The sequence below is a fragment of the Hyla sarda genome, chromosome 1 (assembly GCF_029499605.1).
Source record: "Hyla sarda isolate aHylSar1 chromosome 1, aHylSar1.hap1, whole genome shotgun sequence".
Lineage (NCBI taxonomy): Eukaryota > Metazoa > Chordata > Amphibia > Anura > Hylidae > Hyla > Hyla sarda.
The window spans coordinates 262,312,886-262,335,501 of NC_079189.1; the positions used below are offsets into that span (position 1 = coordinate 262,312,886).

A 22,616-nucleotide genomic window follows, 5' to 3' on the forward strand; every position below is an offset into this window, starting at 1 on the left:
TACAGTTCCTCTCTATTCCAAGAGATATACAAATTAGGGATACATAACGTCTCCTAAATAGGGCAAGGAATACCCGCTAGTGGACAGATTTGTATGCAGTTATAAACAATCGTGAAACAAATGGCAAGGGCTAAAAAGGATTCACCAAAATGCTTAGGCAAAGGTTGCCAAGGTGTTCCCTGGGTGTAGTGAGGTGGGGGAACATGGGAGCTATTTATAAATGTTAATGGCCAATGACTAAGATAATGGTGCCAAATTACCATGACTCTTAAGATGCATCACCCACACCACTGGAATTACGTCATGAGAAGCGCTGCATGCCCTTGGCCATAGCAACCAATCACAGCTCAGCTTAGTATCTTAAGCCCTGGTAACAATTAAAGCTGAGCTGTGATTGATTCCTATGGACAAATCACTCCAGTTTTTCTCCCAGATTGATAAATATGGGCCTGTAAGTCCACTTTGGTTTGTACAGCCCAGCCTCTACATGTTGTTTGTTTTGGTTTTCTTTTTTTCTTTTTTTTTTGCCATTATTTAATAAAAAATTTTGTTTCACACTTTAGGAGAATGAAGACACAAGCCAGGACCAAGGTATTGTCTAAATTATTTGGAAATTTGTTTCTACGAGATAAAAAAAATTATCTAATTTCTTTTTTTTTTGGTTCAGTTTTCTGCGCAGTTCTTGTAAAGGTATGAGCCACAGAGATTGGAAAAGTAAATTCCCAGATCTGTGGAATTTGTCTGCTCAAATTCCTTATTTACATGACCTGAATTTCATAGATCTGGTGATGGTCAGGTGTTTGATTACGATGACATTAAGTCCTCAGATGCAAGAAGATGAAAGTAATTTGGACCATTCTACTTTTTCCTATGGGATATGCGTTGGCTCATTGCGTTTCTTGCATACGGGATCTTTTGATCTAATTGTCTTAATGGATTTCTCAGAAATTTGGAATGATGTATCTTATTAAATCCTACAATAAATTAAAGGACGATTTGAAGCCTAGAAGACAGAATTTCTACATAAAGCCAATGAAGCGTGAAGTCAAGACGACATGAATTTTTAAACAGCTTCCATGCTTGCAGCATTTTAATTTTGCCAGCATTCAGGGATTAGTCTTGCTTGCGTTAGGCTCAGTATACACATACAGCATGAAGCAACTTTCCAATCTCTGTGTTGTGTTCTGATTCGGCAGCCATGCCGGTTCCACATTTGTAATTTTGTTTTTTTCTCTTGGTAATTAAATTGTGCCGTTCTATTCCTATTAAATCTATAGAAAATGAGAAAGTGCTCAAGATATTGGGGGAAAATGATAAATGTGAACAGCTTAAAGAAGAGGTTCCAGAAGTAGAAGATTCAGTTAATCAAGAGGACAGTAGTGTTGAAGCGGAGAAGCCCAAGGAGGAAGAGGTTTTTGTGACAATCGAATCTGCGGACAGCACCTTGGATTTAGATGGAGAATCCAATCATGGTTGTGAAGATGAAGAAAGTAAAGATTTAGCTTCAGATGATAGGGATGAAGGCACAGACAAAGATACAGACTTTGAAATGATAGATCTAGATAAAACGAGTGATCAGAGTAGCCAGATTCAATCTGATCTCACTGGAAACTTGGAAAATGAGGGCAACCCACCTGATGGTGGAGAAGTTACCAAGGAAAGTGAAGATGTGCAAGAAGAAAGATCTGCCATAAGAGAGTCCTCTTCAAAAGAGGATGATCAGAAAATGAGGTTTGTTGTCTTCTCAGTACTAGAAAGATTTTATTTAAGGAGTTTTTAGATATGGTTTGATTTGTCAATGTTTACGGTAGTAACTCTGGTTAGGTTTTTACTTGCCACTTTTTCTTTATTTTTGACTTAGTTGACCTGTAACTATTATGAAATTAACTGTGCATGTGATTTATCTCAGGTCATTTTGAACATTTCTAAATGGTAGGTATTGAAAATGAGCTTCTTGTTGTTGTGCACTAATAGCAGTTTTTTTTTCTTAGTTCGACAGATGATGAACCTGGTAAAAGCATTACGAAAGATGAGAAAGGTATGTACCCTTTAGAATGATGGTTATAATATAAGTTAAATAAGCCTTATACAAAATGAATAAAAGGCTTATTTAGTGTATGATAAATTTGAATACAGTTTCCAGCATTGTTTATACTGAAATATCTAACCCAAAGCCTGTGGCTGTATTGCTCAGAGGTTCATGTTGCCCTTTCCTAGCAAGGTAGCTAGCAGTGTTGCAGAGATGTTGTTTTAGGAGTGCCATCTATATCAAAATTGACATTAGGGATCGACCGATATCGTTTTTTTAGGGCAGATACCGATAATCGGTAGAGGTTAGGGCCGATAACTTATACTGGAATATCGGTATAAGTTATCGGCTATTTATCCCCCCGCGACACCGCTGCAGATCATTGATTTAAAGCGGGCGCTTTAAATAAATTCACTGCAGTGGCTTTTGCGGTGCCATAGGCCGCCGCCGCCACCCGCTTCTCTCCCCCTACCTGTCAGGGTGGTCCGGGCCATCCCTCCTTCCTGTAGTGTCCGGCGGCATTCCGGGTGGAGGCTGAACCGGTCCGGGCTGTCCTTCTTCTCCGGGGTCATCTTCTCCGCTCCGGTCTAGTGATGCCCGTGCGCAGCGACGCACCTGACGTCACGGCGTCTATGCAGCGTACTAGGCCGCAGCCTGCCCGGAGTGGAGAAGATGACCCCCAGAGAAGGACAGCCCGGACTGGTTCACCCTCCACCCGGAATGCCGCCGGACACTACAGGAAGGATGGATGGCCCGGACTACCCCCAATTCGTGTAATTCGGGGGGGGGCATTATCGGCTTATCGACAACGTAATTGCCAATACCGATAATGCCCAAAATCGTGATTGTCGGCCGATATCGGCCGTACCGTTAATCGGGCAATCCCTAATTGACATACCTGCATCAATTTTTCCCACACTGCATAAATATATTGAAATTGATTTGCTGTGTGGATTTAAACTCTGCAGAATGTCATGTCTTCTCTGCTGCTCACTTATTGTGTGTTTTTTAACTAATAAAATATCCCCTGACTCCCTTTTCCTGTAGAGTAGTGAGGTTATGCATACTGTACTGCATCACTGCTCACATAAAGGGTACCTCCGGTTATAAAGAAAAATTATTGTAGTGTGCACAATAACTTTTTAAATGTCACTTTCAGTTTTGTAGCTAAATCAATGCCATGACTGGCTGTGGGCTGAGCTGCAGGCTGCTTAGGGCTGTTCATTAGGAGACAGAGGATCCTGCTCTGTCTTGTCGGGGATTATTGGCTTATGAATTTTTATATGGCAATAAAATCTGGATAACAACAATTAAACAACAATAAAAAAATGTCTACGTACAGATTGACTGTATTAACATAGTTAAAACTATATCAGTGATATTTGAGAGAAAGAGAATACAACTAATTAGAGCAAAATAAAATATGAAAAATGCACTGCTTAACCAAGAAAAATACAAAGTTGAGATAAGAGAAATATACAGGGGGATACTAGAATAATGCCCTGCCAAAGTGAAACCAAACTACAAAAAACACCTTCAAAATTAATTTCTACTTGGGGAACTATACCTTTTTAAAGAAATTATATAATTTCCATTTTATTACGATCTTCTATGCTGCATAGATATAAAGGCTTCGCTAGACTTCTACATTTTAAGTCTATGAAATTAATCAATTTACCATTACGGAGGATGGGTCAAGTATTGGTATAGTGAGGCAACACTAGATAAGACTCCAGCATATTTCATAATATCAAAGGAAAGTGTTAAATCAAATGAGGTATAGGGGCAATAGTCAGAAGTAAGACAGGGCAGTGTCAATAATAATAAAAATAAAGTCAAACATGTATAAACCAAAACTGTAGGAACTGGTGTGTTAACCCACCACTACAGTAACACAATAGCAAGTACGATCAGAAATTAGCAAACCAGAGTTAACTATGGGTGGGGGGGAGGTGGAGTTGCTCAATATTTGTAGAATTATTCCATGCATCCCAAATTTTGGCAGCAATCTCTCAGTATAATCTTTTTGTGCCAATAAGCGTTTCCCTCAGGAAAATACAAACGTGATGCTGCCAGAGCTAATCATTAGAGATGAGCGAACTTACAGTAAATTCGATTCGTCATGAACTTCTCGGCTCGGCAGTTGACTTATCCTGCATAAATGAGTTCAGCTTTCAGGTGCTCCGGTGGGCTGGAAAAGGTGGATACAGTCCTATGAAAGAGTCTCCTAGGACTGTATCTACCTTTTCCAGCCCACGGGAGCACCTAAAAGCTGTACTAATTTATGCAGGATAAGTCATCAATTACCGTGCCGAGAAGTTTGTGACGAATCGAATTTACTGTAAGTTCGCTCATCTCTACTCCTCATCCAAAAAGAGAAACTTCTTTGGTACATGGCCTTCCATCAAAGAGCAGGCACATTACTCCAAAACGCCTAGATAGGGGACTTGCACCAATAAGATGAAGAAAAAATTAACCTCTGGTGTCCTGCACCTAAGATAGGCAATGCATACGTAACAGCCTCAAGGGTGTCAGATAGGATTAGTGAATTATATTAAATTTCATCATTTTATTGCTAGATGCTGGTGAAACATAGAAAACGAGGGTTGAGAAGAGGTCATTGAGTCACATTTTTAACTATAATAACCAATTATCCCAAGCAGACAGAGGTTAGGCAGAGATGGTCTCAGAAAACATTTTGGTCATATAGCTCCCCAACAGTCTGTACACTGTATGGCAATCAGAAGAAAGGGTCTTTATCCAGGAGTAATGTAGAAATATAGTTGTTAGGGCTGGGCGGTATGACCAAATATGTATATCACGATATTTTATAACTTTATGGCGGTTCCATGGTATATGACTGTGTATTTCTCCCCCACCCCATAAATCATGTGACCCGCGAGAGCTGTTCTGCTAGACCCCCCCCAAATTAATAATCAGCCCAGCGCTGCACTGTCCCCATCGGGGTACTACTCACACGTCACCTGCAAGTGCTGCCCTCCTCGTCCTCCTTTTTGATGCGGGGCGCTGGCTGGAACTCTGTACTGTACACTATATCCCTATGTGGCCGTCAGCCTATCACCGGCCGCAGCAAAGTTCCGACTCGGCCGGTGATAGATTGAGCCCACAGTCATGTAGGAAGCCGGCCAGAACTCCTTACGTGACAGTGAGCTCAACCTATCACCGGCCGAGGCGGAACATCGCTGCAGCCGGTGATAGGCTGACGGCCGCATAGAGGTACAGTACAGAGTTCCAGCCAGCGCAGGCGGCATGCAACAAACAGGAGGGCGAGGAGGGAAGCACTTGCGGGTTACATATGTGAGTGGTACCCCGATGGGGACAGCACCGCGCTGGCCTGATGATTAATTTGGGGGGGGGGGGGGGGGGGGAGCAGAATAGCGCTTGCGGGTCACGTATGATTAGTTCTTCGATGTGGGGACAGCGCAGTGCTGGGCTGATAATTAATTCCCGAGGGGGAGGGGCCAAACCGGTATTGCGGTATGGGCAAAAATTCATATCGTGCAGCACAAAAATTTCGGTATTCGGTATGAACCAGTATACCACCCAGCCCTAATAGTTGTTGTCTGACACATGTTTGGCGTGCTGCCGGACCGACGTAGCTAATTTATGGAGAGGTAACATTCTGGAGGAGCAGCTAGAAAAAAAATAAAAATAGTACTAACTGCATGAGCCAAATTACTTTCAGAGTTAGTCAGGGACTTAGATAAAGTCCAGTAGTATAGTGTGTGTGTGTGTGTAGCTGCACTGCTTAATAATAGTAAAAATCCAGTAATGCTGCTCCTGCCAGGTCCCTGCAATGTAGAAAGTGCGGCTAATCGACCGATTATCGGCTGATATTCACGATTTTGGATATTGTCGGTATTGCCAATTACCTCCTTACCTTTTTTTAAATTCATAACACTTTCAACTTTGGACCTAAAAATCTATATGATGGCTTGTTTTTTGCGCCACCACTTCTGCTTTGTAATGACATCAGTCTTTTTACCCAAAAATCTACAGCAAAGCCAGAAAAAATTATTGTGCGAAAAAATTTAGGAAAAAACACAACTTTGTAACTTTTAGGGGCTTCTGTTTCTACGCAGTACATTTTTCGCTTAAAAATACACCACCTCTTTTGTTCTGTAGGTCCATACAATTAAAATGAGACCATATTTATATAGGTTTGATTTTGACTCTTTGGAAAAAATCATAACTACTTGGACAAAAATGTATGTTTAAAATTGTCATTTTCTGACCCCTATAACTTTATTTTTCCATGTACGGGGTGGTATGAGGGCTCATTTTTAGCAGTACTATTTTTGGTTCAAACTTTTTGATCGCTTTTTATTTTTTTTTCATGATATCAAGTGACCAAACATACGCTATTTTGGACTTTTTTGGGGCATACGCCATTGACCGCGTGGTTTATTTAACTGTATTTTTATAGTTCGGACATTTATGCACTCTGTGATATCGCGTATGTTTTGTTTTTATTATGGTTACATATTTTTTATATGAATTTGGGAAAAGCGGTGTGATTTAAACTTTAAATAAGGGGTTAATGGGTGTTTAATTTTTTTTTATTTATTTTACACTTTTGGTCCTCTTAGGGGACTTTTAGGAGGAATCAAAAGTTTTGTATCTGACAGTGGCCATTTAAATTCCTCCACTAGTAGTAAAGTAGAAACAGTAGCTAAGGCAGGTGATACATACTTTTATCCCTGAGAAGTCTGTTTTTTTTTTTTTTTTTTTTTTTTTTCAAAATTATGCATTACACGAAATTAACATGCCTTTATTTAATGCTAGGTCAAATTGATGCTAGTTCTGGAAAGAATTTGTGGGTGAGTGGACTTTCATCTACCACAAGAGCCACAGATTTGAAGAATCTGTTCAGCAAATATGGGAAGGTATAGTATTTTAACACTTTTCGTTTTTCCTCTTCCTGTCACTAGCAAAAACTTATTCTTATATAATGTAGAAAATGACATGTATATTTGTTATATACATGTGTATTTTTGTCCCTGCAGCAATTGCTTGCGTGTCTGTGAGGAGACCAAATGCAGGAAGTGTGGGTAGACAGGGATCTGTGCCGTGAGACTTTGTGACATGCCCCCGGCTCACATATCGGGATGATTAACACCGCTTAAACGCTTAGCTCACAATATATTGCAGTTAGCCGGCATTGCACTTTAGCCCCTTAAGGACCCGGGCTTTTTCCGTTTTTTCATTTAAAATTTTTCCTCCTTAACTTTAAAAAATCATAACTCTTTAAAATTTTCACCTAAAATTCTATATAATGGCTTATTTTTTGCGTCACTAATTCTACTGTAATGACATTTGTCATTTTACCCAAAAATCAACGGTGAAACGGGAAAAAAAAAAATGTGACAAAATTGATAAAAAAAACCCCACTATTTTGTAAGTTTTAGGGGCTTCCGGTTTTACGCAGTACATTTTTCAGCAAAAATGATACCTTATCTTTATTCTGTAGGTCCATACGGTTAAAATGATCCCCTGCTTATATAGGTTTGATTTTGTATCACTTCAGAAAAAAATCATGAATACATGCAGGAAAATGTATACGTTTAAAATGTCATCTTCTAACCCCCTAAGCACTGAGGGCTCATTTTTTGCGCCGTGATCTGAAGTTTTTAGCAGTACCATTTTTGTTCTGATCAGACTTTTTGATCACTTTTTATTCACTTTTTTGTGGTATAAAAAGTGAACAAAAGTGCGCTATTTTGGACTTTGGAATTTTTTTGCGCGTACGCCATTGAACGTGCGGTTTAAAACGCGGTATGTTTTTATAATTCGGACATTTCCGCACGCGGCGATACCACATGTTTGTTTTTATTTTTATTTACACTGTTTTTTTTTCTTTTTTTTTTTATTTCATTGGAAATTCCGGGTGATTCTAACTTTTATTAGGGGAAGGGATAATTGAAAGGGTTAATGTTTTTTTTTTTTACACTTTTTTTTCTTATGCAATATTATAGCTCCTATAGGGGGCTATAACATTGCACTAACTGATCTTTTACACTGATTGATCCATCTCCATAGGAATAGATCAATCAGTGTTTTCGGCGATTGAATGCTCAAGCCTGGATCTCAGGCTTGAAGCATTCAATCGGCGATCAAACTGCAGGAAGGAAGGTAAGAGACCTTCCTCCTGTAGTACAGCTGTTCGGGATGCCGCGGTATAATTATTATACCGCGGCGATCCCGAACAGCTCCCTGAGCTAACCGGCAACTTTCACTTTCATTTTTAGCCGCGGTCAGTGCCGCACGCTATTAGAGGTGGGTCCCGGCTTAACTATGACGCCGGGCCCGCCGCGATATGATGCGGGGTCACCGTGTGACCCCGTGTTATATCGCAGGACCGGGACCCAGGACGTACCCGTACGTCCTGGGTCCTTAAGAGGTTAACATCTCCTGTACAAGCAAATAAGCAGATAAGCATAGATGAAGCAAATGAAACAAATGACTACAGCTTACTAAAACCATGTCTATAAACTGCTTTATTCTAGCTATAGTGAATGATTTGTTAAAGTACAGTGTTTAGTTTCTGTACAAATATGGACTCATTTTATTTCAAACTCTTCAGGTTGTTGGTGCAAAGGTGGTAACCAATGCTCGTAGTCCTGGTGCACGCTGTTATGGATTTGTTACCATGTCCTCCTCAGAAGATGCAACAAAGTGCATAAACCATCTCCACAGAACAGAACTTCATGGGAGAATGATTTCTGTGGAAAAGGCAAGTATTAGTATTGTCACTACTCAAGTTAACCCCTTGGGATGGAGCCCATTATGACCCTAAGGACGGGAGCATTTTTGCAAATCTGACCTCTATCACTTTATCCATTAATAACTCTGGGATGCTTTTACTTATAATTTTGATTCTGAGATTTTTTTTTTGTGACCTATTCTACTTTAGTGGTAAATTTCCGTCGATACTTGCATCATTTCTTGTTGAAAAATGTGAAAATTTCTGGAAAATTTTACAATTTTGTATTTTTCTAACTTTGAAGCACTCTGCTTGTAAGAAAAATAGACATTCCAAATAATATATTGATACACAAAAATAATGTCTACTTTATGTTGGCATCATAAAGTGGACATTTTTTTTTACTTTTTGAAGACATTAGAGGGCTTCAAAGTATAGCAGCAATTTTCAAACTTTTCAAAAACAGAATTTTTCAGGGACCAGTTACGTTTTGAAGTGAATGAGTCTTTATGTTTGAAATCCCTTATAATTGACCCATTATGAAAACTTCACCCCTCAAAGTATTCAAAATGGCTTTCAGAAAGTTTAACCCTTTAGGTGATTCACAGGAATAGCAGCAAAATGGAACTGTAAAAACAATCTCCATTTTTTTTCTTACACTAACATGGTATTGTAGCCCCATTTTTTTTTCTTCATTTTTACAAGGGGTAAAAGGTAAAAAGCTCTACCAAAACTTGGGGTGTGGATGCACTAGAGGGCTCAGAAGGGAAGGAGCGACATTGGCATTTTGGCGATCTAATTTTGCTGAAATGGTTTTTGGGGGGGCATGTCGCATTTAGGAAGCCCCCATGATGCCAGAACAATGTTAAAAAATAAATAAATAAAACCAAAAGGCATACAAGTTTTGTAACTGAACCCCTCAGGGAATGTTACAAGGGGTAAATTGAGCCTTTATACCTCACAGGTGATTGACAAACTTTTGTTACAGTGGGACGTTAAAATAAAAAAAATTCATTAAAATTGTGGTGTTACCCCAAATTTTTCATTTTCACAATGGGTAATAGGAGAAAAAGTCCCCAAAAATTTGTAACCCCATTTCTTCGGAGTATGGAAATACCCCACATGTGGATATGAAGTGCTCTGTAAGCGAACTGCAATGCTTAGAAGAGGAGCGCCATTGGACTTTTGGAGATAGAATTTGGTTGGAATAGAAGTCGGGGGCCATTTGAATTTACAAAGCCCCTGTGATGCCGGAACAGTGGACCCCTTATTACATTACGTGAGGGGTGTAGTTTTTAAAATGGGTTTGTGTGTGGGAGGGGGGCGGGTTCACTGTTCTGGCATCACGGGAGCTTTGTAAAAGCACATGCCCTTCTATTCCAGCCTAATTCTCTCTCCAAAAGCCCAATGGCGCTCCTTCTCTTCTGAGCATTGTAGTTCGCCCGCAGAGCACTTAACATCCACATATGGGCTATTTCCTTACTCAGAAGAAAAGGGGTTACAAATTTGGGGGGGGGGGCTTTTTTTCAGCTATAACACCTTGTGAAAATGAAAAATCTGGGGTAACACTAGCATTTCATGAAAAAACTATTTTCACGTCCAACTTTACCGAAAATTTATTAAAGACCTGTGGGTTTTTAAAGCTCACTATACCCCTTGTTCTGTTCCGTGAGGGGTGTAGTTTCCAAAATGAGGTCACTGGTGTTTGTTTTTTTGCGTTTGTCAAAATTCAGCCACCTCTGTGCAAATCGCCAATGTAGACCTCAAATGTACATGGCGCTCTCACTCCTGAGCCCCATGTAGAGCACTCCTGAGAAATTGCGTTAAAAATTTTGGGGTCATTTTCTCCTTTTACCTCTTGTGAAAATGATAAGTATGGGCCAATACCAGCATGTTAGTGTAAAAAAAGAGATTTTTGTTTACTTACCGTAAAATCTTTCTCGGAGGATCCATTGGGGGACACAGACCGCTGCTGTCTCTAGGAGGTGTGACACTATGGTAATAAAAAAAAGTCGGCTCCTCCCAGCAGGATATACCCGCCTTCAGGCCCTGAGCTAATCAGTTTAAGTTCCAGAGCAATAGGAGGAGACCAACATGTCAAGAAAAACCCAAACTGTCCGAGAACCAGAAGAAAATAACATAACCGAACACACCCTCTGACAGAGAACCAAAGGAAACCCCAAAAAAGGGCGGGAGCTGTGTCACCTATGGATCCTCCAAGAAAGAGATTTTACGGTAAGTAAACAAAAATCTCCTTTTCTCTATCGGCTCCATTGGGGGACACAGATCGTGGGACGTTCCAAAGCCGTCCCTTGGGTGGGCAGATAAGTAGTCAGGCAGACGGCCGATCCACCGCCGTCTGCAACACTTTACGACCCAGACTAGCATCAGCCGATGCAAAGGTATGAACTCTGTAGAACCTCGAGAAAGTGTGCAAAGATGACCAGGTAGCCACCTTGCAAATCTGCGAGGCAAAGGCCCTATTCTGGAGAGCCCAGGATGCCCCAACAGAACGGGTAGAATGAGCCACAACCCTGAAAGGAGGAATCTTCCCCTTATAGCGACAGGCTTACGAAATGGCGGACCGAATATACCGAGAAATGGTGGCCTTGGAAGCAGGTTGTCCTTTACGACGACCTTCCGTAAGGACGAAAAAGGAATCACACAGACGAAACAAAAAAGTGATGGAGAGATGAGACCGAACAGCCCGAACTACATCCAGCTTGTGTAGTAAGCACTCCTTAAGATGAGAAGGAGCAGGACAAAAAGACGGTAGGACGATGTCCTCATTGAGATGAAAGGCCGAAACCACCTTAGGCAAAAAGGAAGGGTCTGGCCGGAAAACAACCTTGTCCTGGTGGATCACCAGAAACGGAGAATGGCAGGAGAGAGCTGCCAATTCAGACACCCTCCGGATGGAGGTGATGGCAACAAGAAATGCCACTTTCCAAGAAAGGAGGCGGAGAGACACCTCTCTAAGTGGCTCAAAGGGTTCACCCTGGAGGGCACTCGGAACCAAATTCAAGTCCCAAGGGGGAGAGGGTGACCGATAAGGGACAGCATGCGCCACTCCTTGAAGGAATGTCCGGACATGAGAATTTAGAAGCCAGGGGCCGCTGGAAAAGAATAGCAAAGGCCGAAACCTGACATTTAAGGGAACTGAGACAACCCCAGTTCCAACCCCGACTGCAAAAAGGATCGAAGACGGGGGAACCGAGAAGGTTACCGGGGTTAAGTCCTGAGCTTCACACCAACGAAAATAAGACCGCCAAGTACGGTGGTAAATTCTTGTGGAAGAGGGCTTACGAGCCCTGAGCATGGTGTGAATGACTTGGGAAGAGAACCCACTGGCCCTCAAAACCGCAGTCTCAACCGCCACGCCGTCAAATGCAGCGACTGTAAATTGGGGTGGCAAAGAGGACCTGCAGAGAGCAGGAGCGGAAGGCGCAGTGGAGCGTCGTCCAGGAGCCTGACTACGTCGGCGTACCACGACCTTCGGGGCCAACATGGAGCTACCAGAATGGCAGAGACGTCCTCTATTTTGAGCTTCCTCAGCACCCTGGGAAGGGGAGGGAACAGATAGGGTAGGGCAAACCCTGCTCAAGGAATCACTAGGGCGTCCACGGCCAGAGCCTGAGGGTCTCGGGACTTTGACACAAAAGGATCTTCCGACTGTGCCGGGACGCGAAGAGGTCCACGTCCGGAATGCCCCAGAGGTCGCAGAGACCTCTGGATGTAGAGACCACTCGCCGGGGTCGGGTGAGGACCGACTGAGGAAGTCCGCTTCCCAGCTTAGCACTCCCGGAATGTGAATCGCCGAATTTGCCGGAACCTTGCTTTCCGCCCAGGTGAGAATCTTGGTCACCTCGGCCATGGCTGCCGAGCTTCGAGTGCCGCCCTGTCAATTTATGTACGCCACGGCCGTGGCGTTGTCCGACTGGACGTGGTCAGGACTGGACTGAAGACGACACTCCGAATGTAGACAAAGAAGAATCGCCCGCAATTCCAATATGTTTATCGGAAGAAGGGTCTCTCGGGGAGACCAGAGTCCCTGAACCTTCCAATCCCTGAACACGCCGCCCCAGCCCGACAGGCTGGCATCCGTTGTAACTATCTGCCAGTGAAGGGGAAGAAATGACCGCCCTTGGAGAAGTAGGGGGAGTGGAGCCACCAGAGCAGAGACTGACGGACCCTGCGAGGGAGAACAATCTGACGATCCAGGGACAGAGACCTGTCCCATCGAGAGAGAATCGCCAGTTGAAGGGGGCGGTAATGAAACTGGGCAAAGGGTACGGCCTCCATAGTTGCCACCATCCGACCCAGGGCTTCCATACAAGTGCGGATGGGGACTGAGACCTGGGTCCGAAGGGAGCGGACCCCCGACAGAAGCGCCAGACGTTTGTCCGGCGGGAGGCAAATTGGGGCAGAGGCCGTGTCGAAGCGAAGTCCCAAGAAGGCTAGAGACTGGGTAGGACGGAGGACTGACTTGTCCTGGTTGACCATCCACCCGAAGCGATCCAGAGTGTGGAGAGTGACGTCCAGATTCTCCAGAGTCTGGGCTCTGGTTGGAGCCTTGATGAGAAGGTTGTCCAGGTAGGGTATCACCGGGATTTCCCTCGACTGTAACAGGCCCATCACTGGCGCAAGGATCTTTGTAAAGACCCGAGGAGCCGTGGCCAGACCAAAGGGGAGGGCTACGAATTGAAAATGGCCCTCTGGAACCGCAAAGCGGAGGTACCGATGATGGCCTGGAAATATTGGCACATGGAGGTAGGCATCCTTGATGTACACCGATGAAAGGAACTTCCCTTGTTCCAGGGATGCAAACACCGAACGGAGAGATTCCATTCGGAAGTGGAGGATAAGATGACGGTTGAGACGCTTTAGGTCTAGGATTGGTCGCACAGAACCGTCCTTCTTGGGAACCACAAAAAGATTGGAATAGAAACCCCGAAACCGTTCCCCTGGAGGAACGGGAACGATAACCCCCTGGAGATGCAGAGACAGGAGAGCCTCCCGAAATTGCTTCGCCTGAGAAGGAGACCGGGGGGCCCGGGATCGAACAAAGAATCAGAAGGGAGGCAAATTCGATTCGGTAACCGTTGGACACCACGTCCCTGACCCAAGAGTCCTGAACGTGTGAGGTCCAGATGTCTCGAAAAAGTAAGACTTCCTCCCATCCGAGAAAACCGCGGGTGGGGGCCTCACTTCATGCAGAAGTGGGTTTGCGGTTGCCTGATTTGGGCGCAAAACGGCCGGATCGGTTGGAGTCCGACTTCCAAGACGTGCGTGCCCGGAACGAGGGGGCCTTCTTGTCCCGCGATGGCACCTGCCCGGACCCTTTTGCTGGAGCCAGAGGTACGAAAGGACCGAAAGGAAAAGTACTTCCTTTGGGAAGTAGGACGAGCCTTATTTTGAGGCAAAAAGGAACTCTTACCTCCCGTCGCATCAGAGATGATCTCATCAAGGCACTTGCCAAAAAGACTGCCACCCGTAAAAGGAAGCTCAGTGAGAGACCTTTTGGAAGCGGCATCCGCATTCCAAACTTTAAGCCACATAAAGCAGCGGAGAGCCGCTAGGTGACCTACAGCATAGGCAGAACGGGCTGACTGCATGGAAGCTGCGCACAGGAAGTCCCCAGCTTTAGAGCATTATAGAGCCATAGCAGATAGATCCTCTGGGGGGGATCCCGCTAAGATACCCTGATGGAGCTTTTGGCACTACTCCGACAGGGCCTTGGACACCCATGTCGAGGCAAAGATGGGAAGAAGAGAAGAGCCAGCTGCTTCAGAGGCAAACTTTGCTAAGGATTCTACCTTCTTGTCCTGGGATCCTTGAAGGCAGCGGCATCTGCCAGTGGCAGTGTAGTCACCTTAGAGATCCGGCAGATTGGTGGATCCACTGAGGGAGGGGAACCACCTTAGTGACAAAGTCCTTGTCAAAGGGATAACGTTCCTGAATCCTCTTTATTCCCGGGAACCTCTTGTCTGGATGTTTCCATGCAGATTCCAGAATGTCGTCAAAGTCGGCGTGAGAGCTGAACCTTTGAGGTGCTGGCTTAGCACGATGAAAGGATACTCCTGGAGTGACATCCGAAGATCCTGGGTCCTCTAAGTGAGCGGTCCTCTGAGTCAGATGCCGGCTCGGAAGCCTCGTCCGCCAGTTCACCAGGAGAAGGTGAATGGGTACAGGCAGTCCTGGAGGGGGGCGACCCTGACCAGGTACGCGGCTCTGGCGTGGCAGAGCGGTGACTCAGAGAACGTCCTCTGGAGGAGAGAAGTTTGTGCCCAGATGACGGGGGGGGGGGGCGCGAGAGCCACGAGGGGGAACACTCACGTCTATCTGAAGACTCAATGGAAGAGTCAGACGAGGCACCCCTAGTACGCTTGTGAGAACGTGAAGTATGTGGAGACGAGGTGTGGGCCCTCTCAGAGGCCCTGCGCAGGGAAGACCCCCTTCATGGCGGACACAACTTCCCGGGAGGCCTCAGCCACCGAACGGGATACTTGGGTCAAGTCAGCCATATACTGGGTCAGGGACGAAACCCAGGCAGGTGAAGCGGCTGAATCCACCGGAACCAAAAGGGCATCAGGGGGTACCAGGGGGTCTGGGGGAACAGTGGAGCAGGCAGGGCAAGTGTGCTCGGTAGAGCCAGGCATCCTGGTACTACAGTGCTTACAGACAAAATAAGTCACTGACGTTCCAGGTTTCTGTTTAGAGGGAGGAACAGCTCTGGGTATGGACATTATGAGAAAAAAGACAGGATCTTTCTCACCCTAGTCTGTGTCCCCTGTCAGCTGCAGTGAGGTGAACGGCTCCGTGCAGCTAGCGTGAAAAAAAACAGGCAAGCCAATAGTAGGGGGGCGTGCCTGAAGCAGAGGCACTAATTGGCCCCCTCTGACTGAAAATCGCGCCCACGGCGCTGATTGGAGGCTACCTCGCGCCTCTGAATAGCTCCGACAGCGCTGTGGGCGGAGCTACATACAGGCCGAGAAGATGCTGTAATGGCGCCTGCTCCTTGTCCCGAGCGCACATGTCAGCCGCATATGCGCTCGGGGGAATAGAGCGGGCGGCCGATACGCCGGCAGAGACTGCCGGCGAAAGGGAAATTAAGCCGGTGCGCAGAGCGCCCTGCCCAAACCACCGCCGCAGCTGTCGGCCGCATATAAGGCAGTCAGTCACCAGAAACCACACACAGTGAAAATACACAATGTAAAGTATAGAATACATGCCCCCTGAGATGCCACTGCTCCCCCAGAATGAAAGTCCAGCCCCTGTATAAGCCAGCCCCATAACCTGAAAAGGTGGGCCAAAAACAGGGGGTCTCTAGAGGTTGCAAGTCCGCACCTAGGAGAAAAAAGGGGAAAGTACTTACCTCAGTCAGAAGAACTTACCTAATGGAGATTTCAGTGAAGTCTTCAGTCAGCTTTAGTTACTTGCATCACGCCTGGCTGCTATGTGCAAGCGAGGCGAGCAGGGAAATCGGGGGACCCGGACCCATGAGGTACCAACGCAGGCGCTGACCGTTGGCGAGGGGGGGGGTGAACAGCGCATATACGCAATGTCTGTGCCCCCTTACTCGCAATGGGGAAACAGGGAACCGGAGTCCCTGAGTCCCCACCTGAAAACAGGAAAGAAAAAGGAATAAAAAACTAACACGTCCCTATACTAGGAAAACTAAAAAATCAGAAGACCTGGTCTGGAGAATTCCAGACCACGTGCACCTCCTTCAGACACTAAGCTTAAACTGATTAGCTCAGGGCCTGAAGGCGGGTATATCCTGCTGGGAGGAGCCGACTTTTTTTTTACATAGTGTCACACCCCCTAGAGACAGCAGCATACACCCACTGTCTGTGTCCCCCCAATGGAGCCGATAGTGTAAAAAAATTTTACATTTCTCCAACAGGCTGGTGTAGCCTCTAACTTTACCTTTTCATAAGGGGTAAAAGGAGAAAGACTTCCAGAATTTGTAACACAATTCTTCTGAGTATGGGAATGTGGCCCTAAACATATTTTTTTTTTAATTTTTTTTTTAAAGTCCTACCTGTCCCTTTATTGTATTTTTTCCCTGCCCGAAGGTGGTGTCTTCTGCCCTGAGGGGCTCTGATCTTGGGAGAGGGGGTGGTCCCTGGCTGCTTATTGCAGATCTGCCTGCTGACTGATCTCAGTTAGCTGGCAGAGCGGCACGAAGATGTCATTAACCCCTCCCCTGCTGCTCCTGAGAGAGGGGGGGGGGGTGACTAAATCGATATCAGCAGTCACCCCGGTCTGGTCCGCGTCGGGGACCGAAATTCGCACGGGCGTACAGGTACGTCATGGGTCCTTAACCTGTTGGGGACGAAGGGCGTATGCATACGCATGTGGGAATTTCGGTCTATCAGCAGGCACCCCGTGCAAATGCCCAGGGGGGTCATTAGACCCCCCCCCCCCCCATGTCGGCGATCGGCGCAAAACGCAAGTGAATTCACACTTGCGATTTGCGCCGATTCCGGGTCATTACTATGGTGACCCGGAATAGAAAGGGGGATCGCGGTTGTCTAAGACAACAACATTCCCCTTAAAGCGTTAGGAGTGAGGTGGCAGGGGTGCCACCCCTCCTATCTCTGCTATTGGTGGTCTAGACGCGACCACCAATAGCAGATTGGGGGCGGAGGGGTTTACTTTCATTTTCCCCGTCCTGCCCACCCACAATTGGTGGGGCAGGATGGGGAAAACGACGGGGACCGAACGCCGAAGGTCCACTTACCCCTCCGGAGGCTGCGGGCGATGGTGATCGGCGGGCAGCGACTGAGATCGGCGCAGGCGGCGTGCGGCAGAAGAGGACGGCTCCCTGGATCCTACAGAAGCCGGTAAGTTGCCTAGCAACATCTGGAGGGCTACAGCCCTCCAGATGTTGCAAAACTACAACTCCCAGCATGCCCAGACAGCTGTTTGCTGTTTGGGCATGCTGGAATATGTAGTTTAGTAACAGCTGGAGGGCTGCAGTTTGAGTCCACTATATAGTGGTCTCTAAACTGTATCCCTCCAGATCTTGCAAAACTGCACCTCCTAGCATGCTCAAACAGCTCAAATAGCTGTCTGGACATGCTGGGATTTGTAGTTTTGCAACATCTGAATTGTCACGGTTTGAGCATGCTAGGAGTTGTAGTTTTGTAACATCTGGAGGGCTACAGTTTATAGACCACTGCCCAGTGATTTCCAAACTGTAGCCCTCCAGATGTTGCAAAACTGCAAATCCCAGCATGCTCAAACAGCTGTCTCACCATGCTGGGAGTTGTAGTTGCGTAACCTCCAGCTGTTGCATAACTACATCTCCCAGCATGCCCTTCGGCGATTAGTACATGCTGGGAGTTGTAGTATTGCAACAGCTGGAGGCACACTGGTTGGAAAATACTGTTGGGTAACAGAACCTAACTGAAGGTTTTCCAACCAGTGTGCCTCCAGCTGTTGCAAAAGTACAACTCCCAGCATGCACTCAGTGCATGCTGGGAGTTGTGGTTTTGAAACAGCTGGAGGTTTGTCGCCCCGCCCCCCCCCCCCCCAGGGGTACATTCACATGGGCAGGTTTACAGTAAGTTTTCTGCTTCAAGTTTGGTCTGCGGCAAATTTTTCACCGCAGCGCAAACTCCTAGCGGGAAACTCGCCGTAACACGCCAGTGCGAATGTACCCTAAAAACACTACACTACACTAACACATAATAAAGGGTAAAACACAACATACACCCCTTTACACTGTAAACCCCCAATAAAAATGAAAAACATATTGTACTGCAGGGTTTCCAAAACGGAGCCTCCAGCTGCTGCAAAATAACAACTCCCAGCATTTCTGGACAGCCACTGACTGTCCAGGCATGCTAGGAGTTAAGCAACAGCTGGAGGCACCCTGTTTGTAAATCACTAGCGTAGAATACCCTTATGTCCACCCCTATGCAATTCCTAATTTAGTCCTCAAATGCACATGGCGCGCTCTCACTTCAGAGCCCTGTCGTATTTCAAGGAAACAGTTTAGGGCCACATATGGGGTATTTCCGTAATCGGGAGAAATTGCACTACAAATTTTGGGGGGCTTTTTCTCCTTTTACCCCTTATGAAAAGGAAAAGTTGGGGGTTACACCAGCATGTTAATGTAAACATTTATTTTTTTTTTTTACACTAACATGCTGGTGGTGCCCCATACTTTTTATTTTCACAAGCAGTAAAAGGAAAAAAAAAGCCCCCCAAAATTAGTGACACAATTTCTCCTGAGTAAGGAAATACCTCATATATAGGCGTAAAACGCTCTGCGGGCTCACAACAAGGCTCAGGAGTGAGAGCGCACCATGTACATTTGAGGCCTAAATTGGTGATTTGCACAGGGGTGGCTGATTTTACAGCGGTTCTGACATAAACGCAAAAACATAAATACCCACATGTGACCCCATTTTGGAAACTACACCCCCCACGGAACGTAACAAAAGGTATAGTGAGCCTGAACACCCCACAGGTGTTTGACGAATTTTCATGAAAGTTGGATGGAAAATTGAAGAAAAAAATGTTTTCACTAAAATGCTGGTTACCCTAAATTTTTCATTTTCACAAGGGAAAATAGGAAAGCCCCCCAAAATTTGTAACCCCATTTCCTCTGAGTAAGAACATACCCATATGTGGATGTAAAGTGAACTACAATGCTCAGAAGAGAAGGAGCGCCATTGCGATTTTGAAGAGAAAATGTGTCCGGAATTGAAGGCCACATGAGTTTACAAAGCCCCCATAGTTCCAGAACAATGGACCCCCCCCCCCCACATGTGACCCCATTTAGGAAACTACACCCCTCGTGTAATGTAATAAGGGATACAGTAAGCATTTACGTCCCACAGGTGTCTGACAGATTTTTGGAACAGTGGTCCGTGAAAATGAAAAATTTTATTTTTCATTTGCACAGTCCACTATTCCAAAGATCTGTTAAACGCCAGTGGGGTGTAAATACTCCCTGCACCCCTTATTAAATTCTGTGAGGGGTGTAGTTTCCAAAATGGGGTCACATGTGGGGGGTCCACTGTTCTGGCACCACAGGGGGCTTTGTAAACGCACATGGCCCCTGACTACCATTCCAAACGAATTCTCTTTCCAAAAGCTCAATGGCGCTCCTCCTCTTCTGAGCATTGTATTTCGCCAGCAGAGCATTTTACGTCCTAACATGGGGTACCTCAGAAGAGATAGGGTTACAAATTTTGGGGGGCATTCTCTCCCATAACCCTTTGTAAAAATGGTAAATTTGGGGAAGAAACTGCACTTTAGTGAGAATTTTTTTTTTTCATTGACAACTTTTCGTTAAAATCGGATGTGTAAAACACCTGCGTGGTGTTAAGGCTCACTGGACCCCTTGTTACATGCCTTGAGGGGGGGTGTAGTTTCCAAAATGGTATGCCATGTTGGGTTTTCTTCTGTTCTGGCACCATAGGGGCTTCCTAAATGTGACATGCCCCCCAAAAAACATTTCAGCAAAATTCACTCTCCAAAATCCCATTCTTGCTCCTTCCCTTCTGAGCCCTCTACTGCGCCGCCGAACACTTGACATACACATATGAGGTATTTCCTTACTCGAGAGAAATTGGGTTACACATTTTTGGAGGCTTTTTCTCCTATTACCACTTGTAAAAATTCAAAAACTGGGTCTACAAGAACATGCGAGTGTAAAAAATGAAGATTTTGTATTTTCTCCTTCACTTTGCTGCTATTCCTGTGAAACACCTAAAGGGTATACACACTTCCTGAATATCATTTTGAATACTTTGAGGGGTGCAGTTTTTATAATGGAGTAATTTATGTGGTATTTCTAATATGAAGGCCCTTCAAATCCGCTTCAAACCTGAACTGGTCCCTGAAAAATTTCGATTTTGAAAATTTTGTGAAAAATTTGAAAATTGCTGCTGAACTTTGAAGCCCTCTGATGTCTTCCAAAAGTAAAAACATGTCAACTTTATGATGCAAATATAAAGTAGACATACTGTATATGTGAATCAATATATAATTTATTTGGAATGTCTATTTTCCTTACAAGCAGAGAGCTTCAAAGTTAGAAAAATGCAAAAAAAAGTCATCACATTTTAGATTTTTTTTCATCACATTTTTGAATTTTTCACCAAGAAATGATGCAAGTATCGACAAAAATTTACCACTACCATAAAGTAGAATATGTCACGAAAAAACAATCTCTGAATCAAATTTATAAGTAAAAGCATCCCAGAGTTATTAATGCTTAAAGTGACTGTGGTCAGATTTGCAAAAAATGCTCCAGTCCTTAGGGTTATAATGGGCTCCGTCCTCAAGGGGTTAAGTACCAGGTCGTCATGGCGTACCCGTACGTCCTGGGTCCTTAAGAGGTGAAAGCTAATCAAGGGATTTTACAGTACAAAGTCGTCTTTTTAGTAGAGCCTTACAGTGATTATTTTTTTTCTTTGTGTAGGCAAAAAATGAGCCAGCTGGTAAGAAATCCTCCGACAAGAAAGAAAATGAGTCAAAAAGAGAGAAATCTTTAAGTCAGGATCGACGACATTCAACTGAAAATTCAGAAAAGTAAGATTACATTGTACATTTTTATTAATGTAACTGTATACTAGGGATTGACCGATTATTGATATGGGCGATAATCACGATTTTGGGCATTATCGGTATCGGCAATTACCTTGCCGATAATGCACCGCACCCCTGACCCACCGCACCGCGTCGCACCCCCCACCGTGATGCTGGGCGGTATACCGGTATGGATTTTTGCCCATACCGCTATACCGGTCGGGCCCCACCCTCCGAGTCAATAAAAAAATTAAACTTACCCGTAATGGGGGTGGTCCGGGCCATCCAACCTTCCTTCCTGTAGTGTCCGGGGGCGTTCCGGGTGAAGAGTGAACCGGTCCGGGCTGTCCTTCTCCGGCGGTTATCTTCTCCACTCCGGGCAGGCTCCGGCCTAGTACACTGAATCGACGCCGCTACGCCGTGACGTCAGGTGCATCGCTGCGCACGGGCGTCGCTGCGGCGTCTATGCAGCGTACTAGGCCGGAGCCTGCCCGGAGTGGAGAAGATGACCGCCGGAGAAGGACAGCCCGGACCGGTTCACTCTTCACCCGGAACGCCCCCGGACATTACAGGAAGGAAGGAAGGATGGCCTGGACCACCCGGACAGGTAGGGGGAGAGAAGCGGGTGGTGGTGGCGGCGGCAGCCTATGGCCCCGCAAAAGCCACTGCAGATCATTGATTTAAAGCGCCCGCTTTAAATCAATGATCTGCAGCGGTGTCGCAGGGGGTTAAATCGCCGATAACTTATACCAGAATATCGGTATAAGTTATCGGCTATCGGCCCTAACCTGCACCGATTATCTATCAGCCCTAAAAAAAGATATCGGTCGATCCCTACTGTATACCTACAGTAAAATTTTACCATACATGTTAACTCCTCAGTAAGTGAGGGTGGGCTAGCATTCCTCTGTGCTCTGTCCTCCTGTCTTATAGGACTCCTCTGTGCTTTCTCCTGTTCTATCAGAGTTCTAGCCCAGTGTTTCCCAACCCAGTCCTCAAGGCACACCAACAGTCCAGGATTTAAATTTTTCCCTGTTCTATTCCAATGGAGTGACTGAAGAAACCCGGAATGTTGGTGTGCCTTGAGGACTGGTTTGGGAAACACTGTTCTAGCCCACCCTCACTTACTGGACTTTGACAGTGCCAGTGCTTCAGTTTGGACAAAGCCACGATTTCTAGAAAAAGGAAATAGTTTAAGTTTTCACGCTGTACACTTTATGGTAAAATGACATGATTCTTTTTTTATTCTCTGCGTGAGGGTACCTCTCATGATCTTTTTAAATTTCATGATCCTTCCAGTCCACTGCCCCC

General features: G+C 45.4%; 1 protein-coding gene across 1 annotated transcript in view; it reads left to right on the plus strand.

Moving 5' to 3' along the window:
- The window catches only part of LOC130368056 (scaffold attachment factor B2-like), a 78,098-nt gene that overhangs the window by 22,500 nt on the left and 32,982 nt on the right, over positions 1–22,616 (plus strand). Inside the window, exons 4-9 of the mRNA XM_056571289.1 lie at positions 564–591; positions 1,278–1,731; positions 1,992–2,038; positions 6,836–6,936; positions 8,634–8,783; positions 21,199–21,308. Coding sequence (XP_056427264.1) covers positions 564–591; positions 1,278–1,731; positions 1,992–2,038; positions 6,836–6,936; positions 8,634–8,783; positions 21,199–21,308 — 890 coding nt within the window. The remainder of the gene's footprint in view (positions 1–563; positions 592–1,277; positions 1,732–1,991; positions 2,039–6,835; positions 6,937–8,633; positions 8,784–21,198; positions 21,309–22,616) is intronic.